This window comes from Pseudophryne corroboree, chromosome 2 (assembly GCF_028390025.1).
Source record: "Pseudophryne corroboree isolate aPseCor3 chromosome 2, aPseCor3.hap2, whole genome shotgun sequence".
Taxonomy (NCBI): domain Eukaryota; kingdom Metazoa; phylum Chordata; class Amphibia; order Anura; family Myobatrachidae; genus Pseudophryne; species Pseudophryne corroboree.
Genome location: NC_086445.1, coordinates 683,418,422 through 683,437,641, shown reverse-complemented (window position 1 = coordinate 683,437,641; position 19,220 = coordinate 683,418,422). Strand labels below are relative to the sequence as shown.

Genomic DNA, 19,220 nt, shown 5'->3' with positions numbered 1-19,220 from the left:
TGAATAGTGTTAGTTCATCATTCTGTCCATTGTTGATGGTAAATAAAAGTCAATTGTTCTTATACATTTTGTCCTTTAAAAGAAAAAATATGGGTGATATATGTTCTGAGGGTGCGGCGTCCCATGACCCTCAGGTGCATATACTTACCCTTCTTGTTCATTGGCGGTGTCCAGGGCAGCCGATGTCAGCTGCATCTTCGTTCCTCCCCATCCCGGTCCTTGCTGGAAACTGCTGCTGTGTGCAAGCCTGCACACCGATGCCTGTGTTGACCTGGACCACCAGCGGCTGCGAGACTTCTGGGTACCGGCAAGTTCACTAGAGAATGCACGATCCCCAGTGTCCTGCAGCGCTTACCGGTTGCTCTATTCTACTAGCCTGCAGAGGAGACTTGGGGTGCGATCACGGAGGAGCCGACAGTACTTCCCTGAATGCTGATTGCATATATCAGTCGGTGTGGCTACTGACCTCCATCCCCCTTTTCCTAATTGTTGCTAAATGCTGTCCCAGTAATATTAGACATCGAAATCTAATGTGAACAATGCCGGAAATAAGTATAATAGATTGAAATTTGAAACAATTGTCCTAAACCTAATAGTCTTAACTATAATGAATGAAATATCCCTATAAATAGTGGATGTACAATCTAGTATAATATACGTGAGTAACTGAGCATTAGAGCTATGTAGTGATGCTGATCATTCTGTCACTAGGTGAAACTACCTGTATTTGGTGGTATAAAGGAAATCTATTTCTTGTGAAAGTACATAACATATGATCTCACTATCTGGTTAATCTGTGTCGGTTGGATGATGTATTTAACCGCACCTAAAAGTTTTTCTTTATTTCTTTTTGTTTGTGTCCGACTTGTGGAGTTAGTGATTAACATATCCCTCATAAAGTGCAGTTAAAAATAAAATCTATATAATGAGGCTCCTAGTGAGCTGTATCCGTGCAATCAGGTTTTGATGATAAAAATTAAGGGTCTGGTTCTGAAACTATGAAACTATTAGGATACGAGAGGTTTTGATTATGAATATGAGCAAAAAAACTGGTTGGGAGTAAAATTGCACAATGTATTGTGGTGTGAGAAACATATTCAAAAGTGGTGTAAATTGTATTGGTGTGAGTGTGTTCCGTTGATTGTACTATTTGAGATATGTTGTTGTTTCTACAAGTTTGTCCATTATTTTCTCTATGTGATTGTCCTTCTTCTCAATTATTTTTTGCACACGATTGATCTTATCTCTTTGTCCAGATTCAATCCTCGTGGTGAAAAGGTCTTTAATTCATACATCCATCTCAGTTCTGCTTTGTTGATTTTATTTGCAAAATCCCCTCCTCGCCAATTCGGTGTTATCTCCTCAATCCCTATGAATTTCAATGAGCTTGGATCGGTTTTATGGACATCTTTGAAATGTTTTGACAGGTTATGTTCCTCTGATCCTCTCTTAATGTTCCTTATATGTTCACTTACATGGATTTTCAAAGCCCTTGTGGTTCTGCCTACATACTGTTTCTGACAGTAACACACTAAAAGGTAGATTATGCCTTTGCTGTTACATGTTATTCTATATTTTATTTTTTATTCCTTTGTCCGTTATTCGAGAGATGAATTGTGTTGTTGGTTTTATGCTTCTAGCTTTGGCATTCATGCACCCCAAACATGTCCCACAGTGGTAGAAACCTTTTTTCATTGCTGTTCCTGTTACAGTTGTTTGTCTCATGTTCTTAGGGGGGATATGATTGTGTACTAATTTTTGTCTCAAGTCCGGTGCTTTTCTAGAAACTATTCTCGGTTGATCTGGTAGTTGATCCGCTAGGTTTTCATCGTCCATCAAAATTGGCCATTGATTCTTTAGGCTGTGTTTTAATTGTCATGCTTGTCTGGAGTATTCTGTAATGAACAGTACTTCTTCCCTCCTTTCTTTTGTCTCTTGTGATTTGTATTTCAGTAAATCCGATCTGTCATAGGATGTTACTTCCTCAAGTGCCTCCATCACAGTCCTTTCATTGTACTTCTTCTCCAGGAATTGTGTAGTAAGCTCCTCTCCTTGGGAGTTGACGGGTATGTTATCTTCTTTCTCTAAATGATATCTAATACTGTTGATTCCTTGTTCGTGATTTATGATGGAGTATAACGATGTTATGTCGGTGGTCACCAGCCACATCTGATCATCCCATGTCACATACTGTTTGATATTGAGGATTTGCGTTGTTACTGTACAAATGGTTGTAGGAATTTATCTAAATACTCTGAAAGGTTGGTGGTGAGTGAACCTATGCCTGGAATAATGGGGTGACTTGGTGGTGTTATAGGGTCTTTATGTATCTTGGGTAGGTAGTAGAAAACGGGAATGATGGGATGTTCTGTCTGTATGAACTTGTATTCGTGATCTGTCAGTATTCCAGTACTCCTTCCTTTTTGTATCAGAGTGTCCATTTCAAGTTTGAAAGTAATGGTGGGATCACTTTGTAAGGTCCTGTAGGTTGTCGTGTCTCCCAATATCCTGTGTGCTTCCCTCAAGTAATCTGTTCAAAATGACCACTCCCCCACCCTTATCCGCAGGTTTCACTACTATGGAGTTGTTGTCCTGTAGTTCTTGTAGCATATTTCTTTCTTTTTTGCTAAGGTTGTTTTGTAATGTTTTCTTGTGTTCTAATTTCTCGGTCTTTCTACATCATTCATACAAATGCATTCATTTGTGATCCCTGCATGTAGGTTGGGTAAAAGTCAGATGCTAATTTAAGGTTAGTGTGTTTGAAGTGGTCAGTGTCCTCTGCATTCCTGATTGGTGCTTCGTTTGTCATTGTGGGAGCAAATGTCAGTCCTTTGTCTAGTAGTTTAAGGTAATCTTCTGTGAGTATGATGTCACTTAAATTGAAAATGGTTTTCCCTATGTTGGTACTTCTTGTGTTTGTAACACCTTTGCTTTTTCTCCTCCCCTGTATCCTCTTCTTGTTCTTCCAACTTTCTTTTTCCTGCTCTTATCGGAGTGTTGTTCATTTCCATCCTTGTCATAAGGGTGCCTGGTCCTAAAAAAGAAAGAGTTGCACACGTTGTTTCTTCTTCAATGTAACTTCGTGGCACTTCCTTAGTATTGATGTGTGATGTGATGATTGTTTGGTTCTCTGGACCTGTTGCTCGGATGTCTTCTGGTTCTATCTTGGAGCAATCTCTGTTCTCCTCTGTTGGGGCAAGGCTTGTGTTCCAACCGTTTTCTAATCTAATTGGACTAGATTTTCATAGTGTGTGTCCTCTTCTACTTCATGAATTGAGAACGACTCTTCTAGAGTTGTGTCGGCTGATGCTGATATATACGAGTGTTCCTCTTCTATTTCTATATTTCTTTCTTGTAGTTCCTTCCTGATGTGTAACTTGGACACATACTGTTGGTACATGAGGTTTAAGCGTTTGTATATCAGAGTATTCTGTCCTCTGGTTTTCATAGATAATTTCGTGGGTGATCCCTTTTTCTTTTCAGATTTTTGAACTTCCTTAAGTTGTGTTCTTTTCTTGATTCCAGATTTATCTCTTAGTATTTTGGATTTCTTGGTCTCAATCAGTTTGGACTCCCCTTTAAGTACTTTATTTGCTGTTAGAGCCGACAGTATGATGAATTCTTGTCATTCTTATAAAGTACTAATTTTCAATTTAGATAATTTATTTCCGTGTCAGCATTAAGCCAATGAAGGAACAGCACTGTGACCTATTTAAAGTTTGGATATGGACAATGACTCCATGCACTACTCCCAGAGGAAGGCCAATAAAGGCTGAAACGCGTTGGAGAAGGAGGAAACTACACACACACACACACACACACACGGCACACACAGGTGGCATCCGGAGAAGTACTGTCAGCCTCTCCACGATTACACCCCAAGTCTCCTCTGCAGGCTAGTAGAGTACAGCGACCAGTAAGCACTGCAGGACACTGGGGATCATGCACTCTAGCGAGCTTGCCGGTACCCGGAAGTACCGGTGTTCCCAATCAATACAGGCATCGGTGTGCAGGCATGCACACAGCAGCAGTTTCCAGCAAGGACCGGGATGGGGAGGAATGAAGATGCAGCTGACAGCAGCCGCTCTGGACACCGCCAAAGAACAAGGGTAAGTATATGCACCCGAGGGTCACGGGATGCCGCAACCCCAGAACATATATCCCCCATAATTTTTTATTTTAAAGGACAAAAATGTATAAGAACAATTGACTTTTATTTACCATCAACAATGGACAGAATGATGAACTAACATTATTCAGAATGATCCTGGGCATAATTATTGGAAGTTTTAGCCACGACTCATCCATATACAGTCTTTTTGATTGACCTCAGTTTTAATTTTTACTTTTGGGATAATCTGAACTTTATCAGTGTGTCAGCACTGACTATAAGTGATATATCAGCCATTGTTTGCTTTGAGCGGAGCTTTGTGTCTCCTCATGTTAATATATTGCGTAATTAGTAACACAGTGTTCATATTCATTGCAGCTGTTACACTTAAAATTCATCACATCCCATTTTGAAACAAGGAAACACATTACATTTGTATACAGGGACAACCAATTTCAAAAAGGAGACAGACATTATTTAGAACATTCATTTAGAGCTGAGCGCTGTGTTATACCCATTTTTGATTTTTGCATTTAGTCTTGGCAACAAAAACAGCCACCATCTGCTTGGCCATGCTGCGCTCATGTTGGAACTTCTGTGGCGGCACACCTCCAACTGGGGTCCACTGAGTCGACTGTTGCTTGGCCTTGGGGTCAAAACTGTAGATCCAGGATTTATCTCCAGTGATGATCTCCCAGAGTTTGAGCGACCACCATTAAATCTGGCCAGCAAGCAAGTCACCCGAGCCTCATTCTGCTTTCAAGTCAGCTGATTGGGCACCGAGCTTGCAGAAAACTTGCTCAGGCCAAGCTTTTTGTGGAGCATCAAGCAAATGGATCCCAATGAGATGCCTATGAGGGCCACGGTTACCCTGGCATCCACCTCAACTATGGCCCACATTGCAGCAACGTTGTTCTTCGTGGACAGCAGCTCTCCGATTCTTCCAGGGATGGTCTCCAATGCCAAAATTACGATGCTTCCTCCCCAAAAGCAGCTTGCAGACAGTCAAATCTCTCCTGCTGTTGCAGACCACTCTTTAGTCGTGGAATATCATGGCTCTACAGTGGACTCTGTTGAGCTCCATAATGAGTTTGTGGAGGAAGTGAACATGCTGACTTCGTCAGTGTGCAGTGCTGCTAAATATCTGTGCCTTGACATTTCACAAGAACTTTAGTCAGAGATTACAGTTCACAACCAGTCAGATTTTGTCCACTCTACCTATACACTCCACATCTGGAAACTTATTGCATAACCCTCGTATTGCAGTAGTTACTGTTGTATTTGATGCCTTGAGGAATGATATGGTAATGGTGGGGTGAGAGATTAACATATACAGACTGTTCAGAAAGTAGCCAGCATAAGTGTATGTAGCCCTAGTGTAGAGTCTGCTGCTGTATGTAGTTCACTTCTACCGTAGCACTGTTTTACTAAATATTTCTTTACCAAAGATCTTTTACGTACAGGATACAAGCATTATTTAGAGAAGGTGATTTTCCCCTCATTTTTTCATGTTTTCATAGATATGTGCTATCGCTGAGCAGTTAAGAGTCCCACAACCTGATACAATATCACAGACTTGTTTAATTACCAATCATGAAAGCTAGCATTCCTATACAGCCAATTACCAGTCTGCCTCTGATCAATGAATCTTTCAAGTGACACAGAAGTTGTTTTTTAAAGGGTTAGTAAACACACAACAACCTTATCTAAAAATGCATGCCCCAAGTAACAGCTCCCTTGCCCTGCTCCTACCCTTGTGTAGGGCTTTACAGAAAAATAGCACTGCAATGACAAATGAGTGAATGGTTATATCCCAGGGCAATCATGTGCCATTTTTCAAGAGGGTGGGAAGGACTGCACCTACAAATCTTGCCTCAATACGTCACGTGTCGGGCGTCTTTCAGCTACGTTATGTGAATAGAACACACATGCAGACTCTGCTGATTACAATGATATGCGGCATGCCTATATTCTCTGAGGTTCTGAGACTGTAACTGCATACAAAATGGTACGATACAGTGTTTTCTAGGAAACACTGTAACGTATCATTTCGTATGCTGATACAACCATGGTCCCACACAGAATATAGGCATGCCACAAATCATTTTAATTAGCATAAGCTGCTTATACGTTCTATTCACATAGTTTTGTGAATAAAATGTATTTTAATGGAAAAAGTTGCACGTAACAAAGCTCGGAGCTTCAACATGGTGTGACTAGAAGGACTGTTTAATGTGCAGGGAGGCTAGCTGTAAATTAACCCCTCTGTAGGCGTTAAACAGAAACCTGTCATGCTTCATACACTCTAATTGGTGAACAATCACAATAATTGAAATTGTCATTTGTAGCACTAAATAGTAACCATCATCTGATTGAGCAACATAATTGTTTTACCACAAATAAGGAAACTGTACTAACAAACTGCAAGGAAATAAGCATTTCATTAAAATGTAATTGTCTTACTCAGAAAGGCGGCAGTTAACTGGGAAATCATAAATCCACTCAATGGGACCTCGCTCTTTCCTCTGCACTCCGGCAATGGCTCCTTGTGGCTTCTCAGTCGTTATTCTGTGCCTGGATGTTAATAAAAGACTTGTAAAAATATAATAACACAACTCCAATAGGCCAGCTTTATTCACACAATACTATCTCTCAAAAATGCTCCTCAAACATTACCACTGAATTAGCAATTTTTAAAGTGAAGTCATTCATGTCACTATTCTCCATTTAATTAAAATAGTTTACATTTGATAAGATGATCTACTGTATATTACTATGGTTACCAAACTTTAAAACACCAACCTTCCCAGAAATACATATATCCTGGATGCAGTGCTCATACTCTGTAGGCCAGCACATCACATGCATCATGTTATATAGCTCCAGAGACCATACTATTACAGTGTCTCAATTTTATTACAGTGTCTCAATTTCGACACATCATATATGGCTAATTCAATATAAACCTATTACACAGCCCTAACAACCAAACCACCCAATGAACGTTGATACCGTTGACACTTCGAGCCTGATTCAGAGTTGTACAAAAGTCCTCTGTAGTTGTGGCCACATTGTGTGCTCAGGAATAAATGAGGACCTGCACCTGTATGCCGCATTGGCTGAATCTACAAGGGAGTATCATAAAGTTTCAATTATTACCATGAACAGAAAGAGATAGTAAGTTAAATGTGGTATGTGGAAGTCTTCTCCACGTAGTTGACCTGCAGAGCCACATGTTTCTGCCATTGTTTCTTGACCTTCCGCAATATGTCATTATAGAAGGCCTGCGATTGCCTTGAGAACCACTGATCCATTTCCAGAATGATTAGGTGAATAAGAGGATGGAGCAAAATTTCATAGCCACACCTCTGAGCTTTCACAGCAGATGTTTGGGCGGAATGCGCAGGTGCATTGTCAACTAGGAGACGGTTGGCTTTGCTGATAATACCACTGCATTTTTCTTCCACGTCATCTCGCAATTTCTGGAGAAGTGTGCAGCAGATAAGCGCTGGTGATGGTATGACTCTTCGGAAGGTATTCAGTTAGGATTACACCACGAAAGTCCCAAAAACAGACAGCATGACCTTCCACGCAGATTTCTGCACCTTAGCCTTTTTAGGCAGGGGTTGGGGAGGAGGAGTGTTTCCACTCCTTGCTCATTTCTTTAGTCTCCGGATCGTACAGGTAGACGCATTCATCCATAGTTATGAGACGTGTAAATAAATTCTCTTTATGCTGCTCCAACAAAGTTAACATCCGCTGCAAAAGTTTACATCAAGTTTGCTTGTGAAATGGGGTCAGCAAGCGAGGAAGCCCATCGTGATGACACTTTAGACATGTGCAGTTGCTCATGCATAATCTTCTACACACTTCCATAACTAAGACCAACTTCTTTCATGATCACTTCAATGGGTAGTCGTCTGTCTTTGAGGACAAGAGCCTCCAGTTTCTTCATTGTGTGAAGATCATCCTTGACAGTGTTCCGGATAGAGGCTCATCTGAGAGGGACATGTGTCCAGTTTGAAAGTTCTCTTTACACCTCACAACAATGTCATATGATGGACTTTCATCACTGTAGTGCCCAAGGTTATATCGGACTGGGCATGATTAAACAATTGTATTATTCGCACTGCCTGATGTATCAATGTATTGAACAAGTTAAATGTCTTTGCATATCATAAATGGTAGAAAGTTAATTTATCTGCAGGAATGTGCTCATACACACCAGGAGTCCAGAGACAAAATGCTAATAGCCTCAGAATCCTGAATGAAAGAGTGATCTAGAAGTTGGAGTTTGTATATAACACAGCAGGGGTCAAACCAACAACCCCCTCAGAGACACTATGGACAGAAGAGTGTGACCTGTTCTCCTAAAACTAGTTGTAAAGACAGGTCAATGGCTTTCAAGCAAGCCATAAAGATGAAAGTATCAGCCGTTCAAGAATGGCTGAGAAACCCCAAAGTGTAAGCAGAGAATCAATCCACACTGGTTTTGGGAGGGTTAATGGAATCCCAAGTGGGGGAGGATGCATGTGAATTGCAGTAGCTTTAAATATGGGAAACTGACTCTGCAAATTGTTCATTGTTGTGGTGGGTCCAGTAAGAGAGGGGGGTCCTATAATTATACCAGGTTATGAATAGTGGCATTCACTGAATCAGTGTTCGGTATTGCAGGTGACTTGAACATTGTTTTTCTACTTATTTTTATTTATTGAAATTGTAATTACTGATATGACTATTTACACTATTATATTGCTGTAACCGTTCTTTTTTCTGTAACTCTAATCTTAATTTTAGTTCTGGATTCTGTGTTTTCGCCCAAACCCCGAGAGGTTCATGTTACCTAATTATTTTATGTAATAATAATTGTGTGTGCGGGTGAGAGCAGGAGCTCACCGTGGGCTTGACCCAAAAAAGTACTTCTGCTGGTGGTAGTTACTGATTACATCAGTGTGGTAAATTAGCATGATTTACCACACTGAAGTAATCAGTAAGTTGTCACAGGCAACGGTTCTCAGATTGGCGTATCTGGATAATCACCACGTCGGCATCGTGACAGTCACCATTTCATCTTGGATTTGGCGAACGCTGTTACCCTTCAAATGGAGGGACTTGATAACACTACGGGCTTTAATTTTGTCCATTATGCAGGTTACTGACATCTACCAGCTCAGGAAACAAAACAAGTTGACATAAGTAACTGTAATTTACAACATCATGCACATAAGGATCAATGATGATGTTGATAATTAAAACCTTATGATACCCCCTTGTATGTGGCCGCACTGTCCTCATTCACCCGCTAGTGAAAGCAGCGCATTGGTACTGATCCTATACTTGCAACAGATCCATCTGAAATCAGATGGATCTCTGCAAACGCTAAACTCTGAATAGCTAGCAATTCTGCTTACATGCCCTCAGAACATGTGGAGATGCAGCCGAGATGTATACAATTGCTGAAATGTGCGAATGCTGGGTTCAAATACATGCGTAGCGCAATAACTCGAGCTTTGCATTTTTGCACTGCAGAGCCACCTTTTAATCCCTCACCAGCATCCTATACAGATGTGTCCTCATACACTATTGCTGCAGTCGTGCCAAACAGCCATTCTCAGTGCGGCAGATCCCATGTGGTCCCGCTTGTGCCAAGTGTCTTTTTCTCTAAATTTACATCTTAGTCATACATATTAAACAATTGGATGCAACAAAACCGCTTAACATGACTGCATTGATTCAATTTATATACACATGTACATCTGTGTGCGACTGAGTTTGAATCTGTATATGAAGTGCTACGATGCAGCAGTCACCGCTTTTTATTTTCACACAAGTTCTGCTATGCTTCATCTGTGACTTAGGGGGTTATTCAGATATGAATGCAGATGGCTGCATACGTAGCCAGATCTGTGTTCATCTCTGCAGATGCTGGGGGCCACCCAGCACAGGGCAAGGCTGCCCAGCATATGTGAGGCCTCCCTCCTATGCATCCGCAATTAGATTGCAGAGGCATCGGATCTAAGGTTGACCCCCTGGCAGTGCAGCCTGGTTGTGCTGTCAGGCCGCTGGCAGCCATCTTTTTTTTTTGGAGCAGCTGCATGTGACGTCATACAGACGCCCCGTATATGCTCCCGACATGTCCCTGTTTATTATGCCCCGCCCCCAACGTCGCAACGACACCCCTCCGATGGCCGCTGCTGTCAATCACACTGCGGCCGTATCCTTCCTGGATGCAACCGCAATGTGTAAGGTCATGCACTGCGGTCATTGCGCAGACCAGACGGACGCGGCTGCTGCAAGTGACCGTGCGGATGCATCCATCTCTGAATTAGTCCCTTAGTACATATTTTAAAATGAATTACTGTGCAGTTGAAGCCACAATGCCCGGCGTCACTGGTACAGATTGGGTGATGTTTTGCTGTATCTGCGGTGCAAATAAGGTGCAAATTTAAAGAAAAAGTTGCAACACTACACAGCTCGGTGCGGCTCACGCCATATGATGTATTGTGGCTTGGTTTATGAGGACACATATGTATTTTCACATGTGTAGTAGATGAGCTGGGTCTACTCCTAGCAGTAAAATAATAGCTAAACTATCACTTTACTATTCACTCTTCACTCTTTGCAGGTAAAAGCTCTTATTGGAGCCACACGAAAATGTGATTCCACTTAGCAAAACAACACAGGATGGTTGTTGATCCCACATAGGTCAGGTGATGCGTTCCACAAGGTACCTTGTATTACCCCTTAACCAAAGTCAGTGATTAACATCTTCCAGAGAGCTCAATGCCATCATGCCTAATCAGGGTCTGTGCTGCAGACATCCAGCTTCATGCTCTCCCAAAAATGTCCTTGTCTTTTAGAGCCTAGCATTTTCCCACAATAAGGCGACATCCCTGTGTCTGAGTTACCAAACCCTAAGCCCTGTTATTGGGTGCTTCACAATGAAGGCCTGGCTGTAGAACAGTTGCTGGTTCTTTTACGACCAAGTATTTTCCAATATAACCCCTGCTGTCTTGGAGCCACTGTGCCTCCACTCTGGAACACAGAACTCGACCATGTTGACAGTTAATATCACAGGGACAAGCAGTGTTACTTGATTTAGACTTTGTCCTAGACCAGTGGTTCTCAAACTGTGCCTAGGCACCTTGGGGGGCGTCATGGCACTTGAAGGGGTGCCCTTGATTGGTGGTCCAGGACCAATTCAAACTATTTATGGTTAATGTAATAGGCAAAACCAGTGCTGATGGCTTCTAATCATAAAATGTGTGTACAAACAGAAGCAAATCCTGTCCCTCGCCACATAATTGAACCCAAGGATGACATATAAGCACAATTTACTTCATTTAATATTTCTTTCTAAATTTGTCAATAAGAAACTTTTGGCCTAGGGGTGCTGAGAAAAAAATTCTGAAACTTTAGGGTGCCATGATTCAAAAAATTTGGAAACCACCCAGGGGCGTTTCAACAGAGGAGGGGGCCGTGTGCAACCTCGGGTGGGCCCCCTCCTCTGTACGGCGCTATACACTCCGGCATTGTGCCGGAGTCTACTGCATATGCGCAGGTTTCTGGAAACATGGTGCCCGCCATGATCGGGAGACCAATTTGGCTATTGCGCATGGGCAGCTGCCATTTGGTGACGATTTCTGCTGCGTCCGCAGCGCCCGACGATGGACTCTGGAAAGGTAATTATTAAAATGGGTGCAGTGTGTGTGTTGTGGTGTGCACCCCTGGACCCAGGGGCCCGTGTGCACCGCACACATTGCACCCATTATAGAAACACCAATGGAACCACTGCTCTAGACAATAGAATCAGAGACTGCTCACAACAGCCTAGTACTTATACAGTATCTGTGGTTTATACACAGTCTGCTAATCTGTTCCTTAAAACACACAATTCTGAATCATTCAGTAAGGATTGCTTATTCTGCTTTTTAGCAGAATCTGCAATCCTTTCAATCGCATGCCGGGGGCCCCCCATCGCAGTGCAAGGCCGCCCACCATGCAACCAGCCGCCCACCCACTGCGATCATGCTCCCGCGTCTGAACAGTTCAGACAAGGGAGGACCTCGTTAACAAGAGCCATGCTGCAGCATCTGCTCCTCCCCGTCACTCCCCCTGGCGTCACTCCGTCCCCGCTGGCATCGGCAAGTATGTATGCACGTGCCGATGCCAGTGCCCCGCTAGCCAATATCGCCCTCTGTACCCGGCTTAAGTCAGTGGTGGATAAATAGATTCATAAACAAATAAACTCACGCTTTCCTTTTCTGTCAGAGCTGGCATGACACACAGCATAGGGAAGACAACACAGCACTCTACAACATATCAACTGTTTAGACAACAAGCCAAATTAAAACACATGTTATTTTAAGGTGGAGACTGAGGGCCTGATTAAGAGATGCACGCACGCGCGGCTGTGGTTACTCACAGATTCTCAAGTGCAAAAATATGCAAATGCTGGTGTAAGCATTCCTCCTGTGTACTTTCATGCAAACCCTGCTACGCCCACTTTTCTCATCTCAGCATTGCTCTAGTGCGCTGGTACATCCAATCTCTCCACCATCAACGGCATCCTTGGTTGCAACATCAACTCCTCATGTAGCTATTGTCTGGTGCAGAGTTTTCCTTGTAACTTTCTTAAGATATGGCCACTGTGTCTGCGGTGCTGTAAAAGAGACCGCAGCCACATGCTGAAACATGCCCATGACAACCCCGTAACATGCCCATGACAACCCCGTAACATGCCCATGACAACCCCGTAACATGCCCATGACAACCCCGTAACAGGCCCATGACAACCCCGTAACAGGCCCATGACAACCCCGTAACAGGCCCATGACAACCCCGTAACAGGCCCATGACACTCCCATAACAGGCCCATGACACTCCCATAACAGGCCCATGACACTCCCATAACAGGCCCATGACACTCCCGTAACAGGCCCATGACACTCCCGTAACAGGCCCATGACACTCCCGTAACAGGCCCATGACACTCCCGTAACAGGCCCATGACACTCCCGTAACAGGCCCATGACACTCCCATAACAGGCCCATGACACTCCCATAACAGGCCCATGACACTCCCATAACAGGCCCATGACACTCCCATAACAGGCCCATGACACTCCCATAACAGGCCCATGACACTCCCATAACAGGCCCATGACACTCCCATAACAGGCCCATGACACTCCCATAACAGGCCCATGACACTCCCATAACAGGCCCATGACACTCCCGTAACAGGCCCATGACACTCCCATAACAGGCCCATGACACTCCCATAACAGGCCCATGACACGCCCATAACAGGCCCATGACACTCCCATAACAGGCCCATGACACGCCCATAACACCTCCTCTTTTACAAATCACTTTAGTTCACGTCCCAGTCTCCACACTGAACTGCCCATGGATTGCAAAAGCCAACTCTACTAATAGCGTGCACAGTAAGAATTTATTCCGGGCTTCGCATGCGCAGTTTACCGACTGTAACTCCTAACGTGCATTCTCTCAACTGCATCCGCCTCTGAATCAGGCCCAGACTGTGCATATTTAGCAATGATGAATCCTTACATAATCTCCTTGTTATTTCTTGGTCCACCAAACGGGATGAAGGGCAGGCTTCCACAGGCAGCATGATAAAAGGTCACCCCAATACTCCACAGGTCAACAGTGACGCCGTAAGCCTTCTGGTGGCATTTTTTCAGGACTGCTCTTTCGTACATATCAGGATGCTTTCAGGATATATGGAAACACAATGTAAGCTCAGTAAGTCTGTTCTGGAACCCTAACCGCCATACATATAAATACAGTATATGAAAGCCACATTCCATGCAATCACATCAATGTAAAGCACAACATTTTTCATGACTGTAACCCGCCACAGGAACGGGCAAGGAGACAAATGCAAAAAATGTAAGGTCCTGCCTAATACTACTTTTGAACCAACCTCTTAATAAATACATTTTGCCTTCTAAAATACTGCCCATTGTAGTTTTAATATTCTAAATACATTGGTTTACATGTACATACAAAAAAATTCCAATATAATAGGCGCAGATGACACGTACCCCCACCAGAGGGAAACTACACAATGAAGGTCCTTCTGCATATACAGTACACAGGGGCTCTGGTCTAAGTTATCACTCACAATCTAATGTTTAGCGAGTTACGCTTTTTCCACAGTAATAAAGCACATACAGATTACAAAAGTTAGCTTATTATGTGAAAGTTAAGACAGACAATGGAACTTGTTGACCCAGCTACTATACATATGGTAATTAGCATTTTAATATTTTATTGTAATTCTTACAAGTGTATCTATAAAATGAATACACATGCTTACCAAATATTCCTCTGTTCCATAAATAGACATGAATTTCTCATCATCTTGAAGTTGTCGAGCTGCACCAAAGTCTGTCAGTTTGTAAATGCTGCGCCCATCTTCTCCTATCAAACGCATAATGTTACCAGGTTTGATGTCCCTGTGCACGATATCATTCTCACGTAGGTGGTTCATCCCTGCAACTGATATCAAGACAGATAGACATAATTAGATACTGTATATAAAAATCTCAGTCAAATAGGTCTTATAATAACAACATCTTCACTTTGAAATTCTGACATAACCTTACAAGGATGGCTCTGAAGCTTAGCAACATATTGAAGGTCATATCATGGGCCAATGGGGGTAATTCAGACCTGATCGCTAGGGAGCGTACTTTGTAGCCCTGCGATCAGATAGTCGCCGCATACAGGGGGAGGGGTAAAGCCTGTGCAAGTGTGCATTCGCTTCGTTAGCAGAGCTGCACAATCAGTTTATGCAGTCTCTGCGCAGCCCAGGACTTACTTAACCGCTGCGATGTATTCCTGGTGATCGGGGTCGGAGCTGATGTCAGATACCCTCCCTCCAAACACCTGAGCCCACCTGCGTTTTTCCGGACACGCCCTGTAAACGGTCCATTGACCCCCACAAACGGACACTTCCTGTCAATCACCTTGCAATCGTTTTTTCGCTAGGCACCGATGCCTGGTGCTGTTGTGCGACGCCGCGCATTGTAGTGCATACACATGCGCAATTCAGAACTGATCGGCCGCTGTGCGAAAACGCCCAGCAGCGATCAGGCCTGAATTACCCCCAATATACATTTTACAAAGTGGCAGTCACATTTTTCCCCTTAGATATGTATTAGTTCAGCAGGCAGTTCACCTGGAACCACCAATTTTCTAGTCTCTGCTTGGGCTCCTTTTGTTTGCAGTTCACATAGATGTACTAAGCATTGGAGAGTGATAAAGCAGAGAGAGGTACCAGTCAATCAGCTCATAACTGACATGTTGCAGGCTGTTCTTGAAAAATTACAGTTTGGAGCAGATTGGATGGTACTTTATCACTCTCCAAGACTTTAGGCCGCTGGCCCAAAGGGAGGTATACAGTAGTTGTGCATATTACATCTTGCAGTCAAATTGAGGTATTTAGTCAAGTGAAAACCTACAATGTTGTGGTGCAATGGTGAATTTCCCATTAGGTACGTGAGGCTTGTGTCTAGGGGCAGCACTTGCTGGGCTGTGGCTACACATACTACTTTAAGTCCAAATAAAAAATAACTACAAATATTTACACTGAACTGTACCATATTCCATCTTGAGTGGAGTGTGGCCAATACAGGTAGGATATGTGCAGACTGCCTCTGCAGGCTTTCCTAAGTAGTAAATATGCATATATGATTAAAAATAAAAAAAGGTCACAGCTCATGGCTTGTTTTATTATTGTATTAAACTGACAAATGAGTGATTACTGTATAACCAAACCATGATGATATTAAAATGGGGGAAAAGGAGGGCATCCATTACTGTTGTGCCTAGGGGCAGCCTACCCGCTAAATTCAACCCTGTTGGGGTGCAGTAATAACTTGTGATGTGCACAGCCGAACACCGCTGATAATTGAATACGCCCCAAAATGTGGTTTTGCGCTGCATCTGTACTTAGTAAACGACTCCCACAGTATCATTGAACGAAAATGAATCTTACCTACACACTGGACCACGATCAGAAACTCTGACTCAGACAGGCCAAAAGCATTCTCTGGCTCTTCCAAGACAGAGAGCAAACTCCCACTAGCACAGTACTCCATGATCAGCACCTTCTGCTTAGTGCTGCCCTAGGACATTGAAGACAGAATGAGAGGTTATAGAGACAGAAAGTCAATTCCATACTCAGAATGTAGAGCCATCAGGATCTTGATATAAAATAACTAATACATCAGCAGAGGTCTGGTAACAGAAAACGACATCCCTGTCGTGGTCTGGATACAGCAAGACGAAAACAGCAATGTTTTGACGCTTATGCAAAGTTGAACACATGGCATTTTGCAAATTATCTTGCATGTCGCAGCGTGCATGCGTCGCATGTATGCAACTGTGGGCAGTGCAGATTCATCTGCACGTTGCAGCTGAAGGTGAGTAACTGGGTGATTGCATGCCGAGTTGTGTGTATACATAACCACACCAGTTTTCAGAAAGGTTTTGCATCTAGGGCATAATTCAGACCTGATCGTAGATGTGATAAATTTAGCACATCTACGATCAGCTTCCCTGACATGCAGGGTTACGCCCAGCACAGGGCTAGTCCCGCCCCGCATGTCAGGCCCTACCCCACCGCACAAGTACAAAAGCATTGCACAGCGGTGATGCTTTTGTACTTGAAGAGTAGCTCCCTACCAGCGCAGCTCCTGCGCGCCGGCAGGGAGCTACTTGTTGCTGTCCAGGTCGCAGCCGCCGCGGGCTGCTCCCTGCGCGGTCCGGGCACGCCTGTGTTGCCCGGACCACGCCCCTAAAACGGCAGCCAAACGCCCAGCGACCGCTTCTGCCTGTCAATCAGGCAGAGACGATCGCAGGGCTGAGATGGCCATCTGGCATGCGCAGTTCAAACCTGATCGGCTGATGTGCGAAAACGCACAGCAGCGATCAGGTCTGAATTAGGCCCCATGGACAGGGCTGCTGCAAGTGCCCACAGATAGTGATGATGACTCTAAAGCCAAACCTACAGATAGAGGTCGCAGATATGTGTATAATGGATTAATGTCCAAATTTATTCCCATGCACAAAATGCAGGAGCCATTACGGAGAGAGAGAGAGAGAGAGAGAGAGAGAGAGAGAGAGAGAGAGAGAGAGAGAGAGAGAGAGAGAGAGAGAGAGAGAGAGAGAGAGAGAGAGAGAGAGAGAGAGAGAGTTAGATTTGGGTGGGGTGTGTTCAAACTGAAATCTAAATTGCAGTGTAAAAATAAAGTAGCCAGTATTTACCCTGCACAGAAACAATATAACCAACCGAACTCTAACTCTCTCTGCACATGTTATATCTGACCCCTCTGCAGTGCACATGGCTTTGCCCATTAGAGGAAAATGTTGTTTTGCAATCAACTTTGAATTAGGGCCATAGATCAAGTGGGATTTCTTTGTGTTTCGATAAATGAATCATAGCAGCTACTAACATTTCTCGTAATTATTACTCTAATGTTGTAACAAAAAGAACTGTTTAAAGAAGAGTGATTTGAAGAAATGCTTAAGGAGCAGAACTGTAGTCAGGAGAGTATGTGAAGATAGCAGGTCTGATTAGGTTTAATAAGCATAAGATAGGAGCTCACAGTTTCCTCCACTGCAAACAGCTTGACAATGTTGATGTGGTTGAGTTTCCCCAGCATCTCAAACTCTCTCATCTGCACCTCGTAAGGCCGGAGGTAACTTGAGTTATTAAACACCTTGACTGCCACTTCCTCTCCAGACTTCTGCAGGAACAGAACAAAAAAGGCAGGTAGACACACACACACACCATCCGAACACTGTTACATAAATTTACTAAGTCATTGCCAAACTCTGAAGTGTCACTTCTTCGTACCCTGTGAATTTTGAACTATTTTTAAGGTGTCTATAAAAATGTTATAAGAAATGACAGAAACTAAGACACACAGCAATATTTTTGTCTACATTTATCATACACTACATTATATTATTATTATTATTATACTTTATTTATATGGCGCCACAAGGGATCCGCAGCGCCCATTACACAGTACATAATAAAATGAGCAAACAAGAAAACCGCACTCACAGTACAGGACAAAATAGGACAGGTATAGAAAACCCGGGGTTAAGTGCCGTCAAAGGGAGTATGGAGTATAAGATAGTGTAAGTAAGAAAAGGAAAGGCACATGAGGAAAGAAGTCCCTGCTCTTGCAAGCTTACAATCTAAAAGGTGAGGGACTAACAGACCAGAGTGACAAGAGGTTAGGAGGAGAGTTGACTGGGTTTGGTGAAGAAGTGGGTCTTGAGAGCCCGTTTGAAGTTTTGTAGAGAGGTGGAGAGTCAGATGGGGAGAGGTAGAACATTCCAAAGATAGGGAGCAGCACGTGCAAAATCTTGTAGGTAGGAGTGGGAGTAGGTAATTAGTTGCAGGAGAGACGGCATGCATTAGCAGAGCGAAGAGGATGGGTGGGAATGTAAAGAGAGATAAGGTCAGAGATGTAAGAGGGAGAAGAGTGGGTGAGGGCTTTGTAGGTGAGTGTGAGAAGCTTGAATTGGATTCTGAATGGGAAGGGTAGCCAGTGAAGGTCCTGCAAGAGAGGGGATGTGGATGTAGTACATTTGGTGAGGAAGATGAGACGGGCAGCAGCATTGAGGATAGATTGAAGTGTAGAGAGGCATTTTTGAGGGAGGCCAGATAGAAGGAGATTGCAGTAGTCTAATCTGGAGATGACCAGTGAGTGAATGAGGGTCTTAGTAGCATCCTGGGTGAGAAAGGGTCTGATCCTGGAGATGTTTTTGAGGTGGAAATGGCAGGTTTTTGAGAGGTACTGAATGTGTGGTTTGAAGGAGAGGGAGGAGTCAAGGATTACTCCAAGACATCGCACTTGGGGGCTAGAGGAGATAGTTGTGCTATCAATGGATAATGAAATTGTGGGAGGTGAGGTTATGTGGGAGGGAGAGAAGATGATCAGCTCAGTCTTAGACATGTTAAGTTTAAGAAAGTGCTGGGACATCCAGGAGGAGATAGCAGAGAGACAGTTCGAGATACGAGTGAGGAGAGCAGGGGAGAGGTCAGGGGAGGAAAGGT

At 43.5% G+C, this 19,220-nt stretch overlaps 1 protein-coding gene across 1 annotated transcript in view; it reads right to left on the bottom strand.

The window, feature by feature from the left end:
• IKBKE (inhibitor of nuclear factor kappa B kinase subunit epsilon) overlaps positions 1 to 19,220 on the bottom strand; it is a 162,480-nt gene that overhangs the window by 94,606 nt on the left and 48,654 nt on the right. The window contains exons 3-7 of the mRNA XM_063955165.1: positions 17,755 to 17,895; positions 16,143 to 16,272; positions 14,460 to 14,641; positions 13,688 to 13,848; positions 6,575 to 6,685 (exon numbers count right to left, since the gene is read on the bottom strand). Of these exons, the coding sequence (XP_063811235.1) occupies positions 6,575 to 6,685; positions 13,688 to 13,848; positions 14,460 to 14,641; positions 16,143 to 16,272; positions 17,755 to 17,895 (725 nt within the window). The remainder of the gene's footprint in view (positions 1 to 6,574; positions 6,686 to 13,687; positions 13,849 to 14,459; positions 14,642 to 16,142; positions 16,273 to 17,754; positions 17,896 to 19,220) is intronic.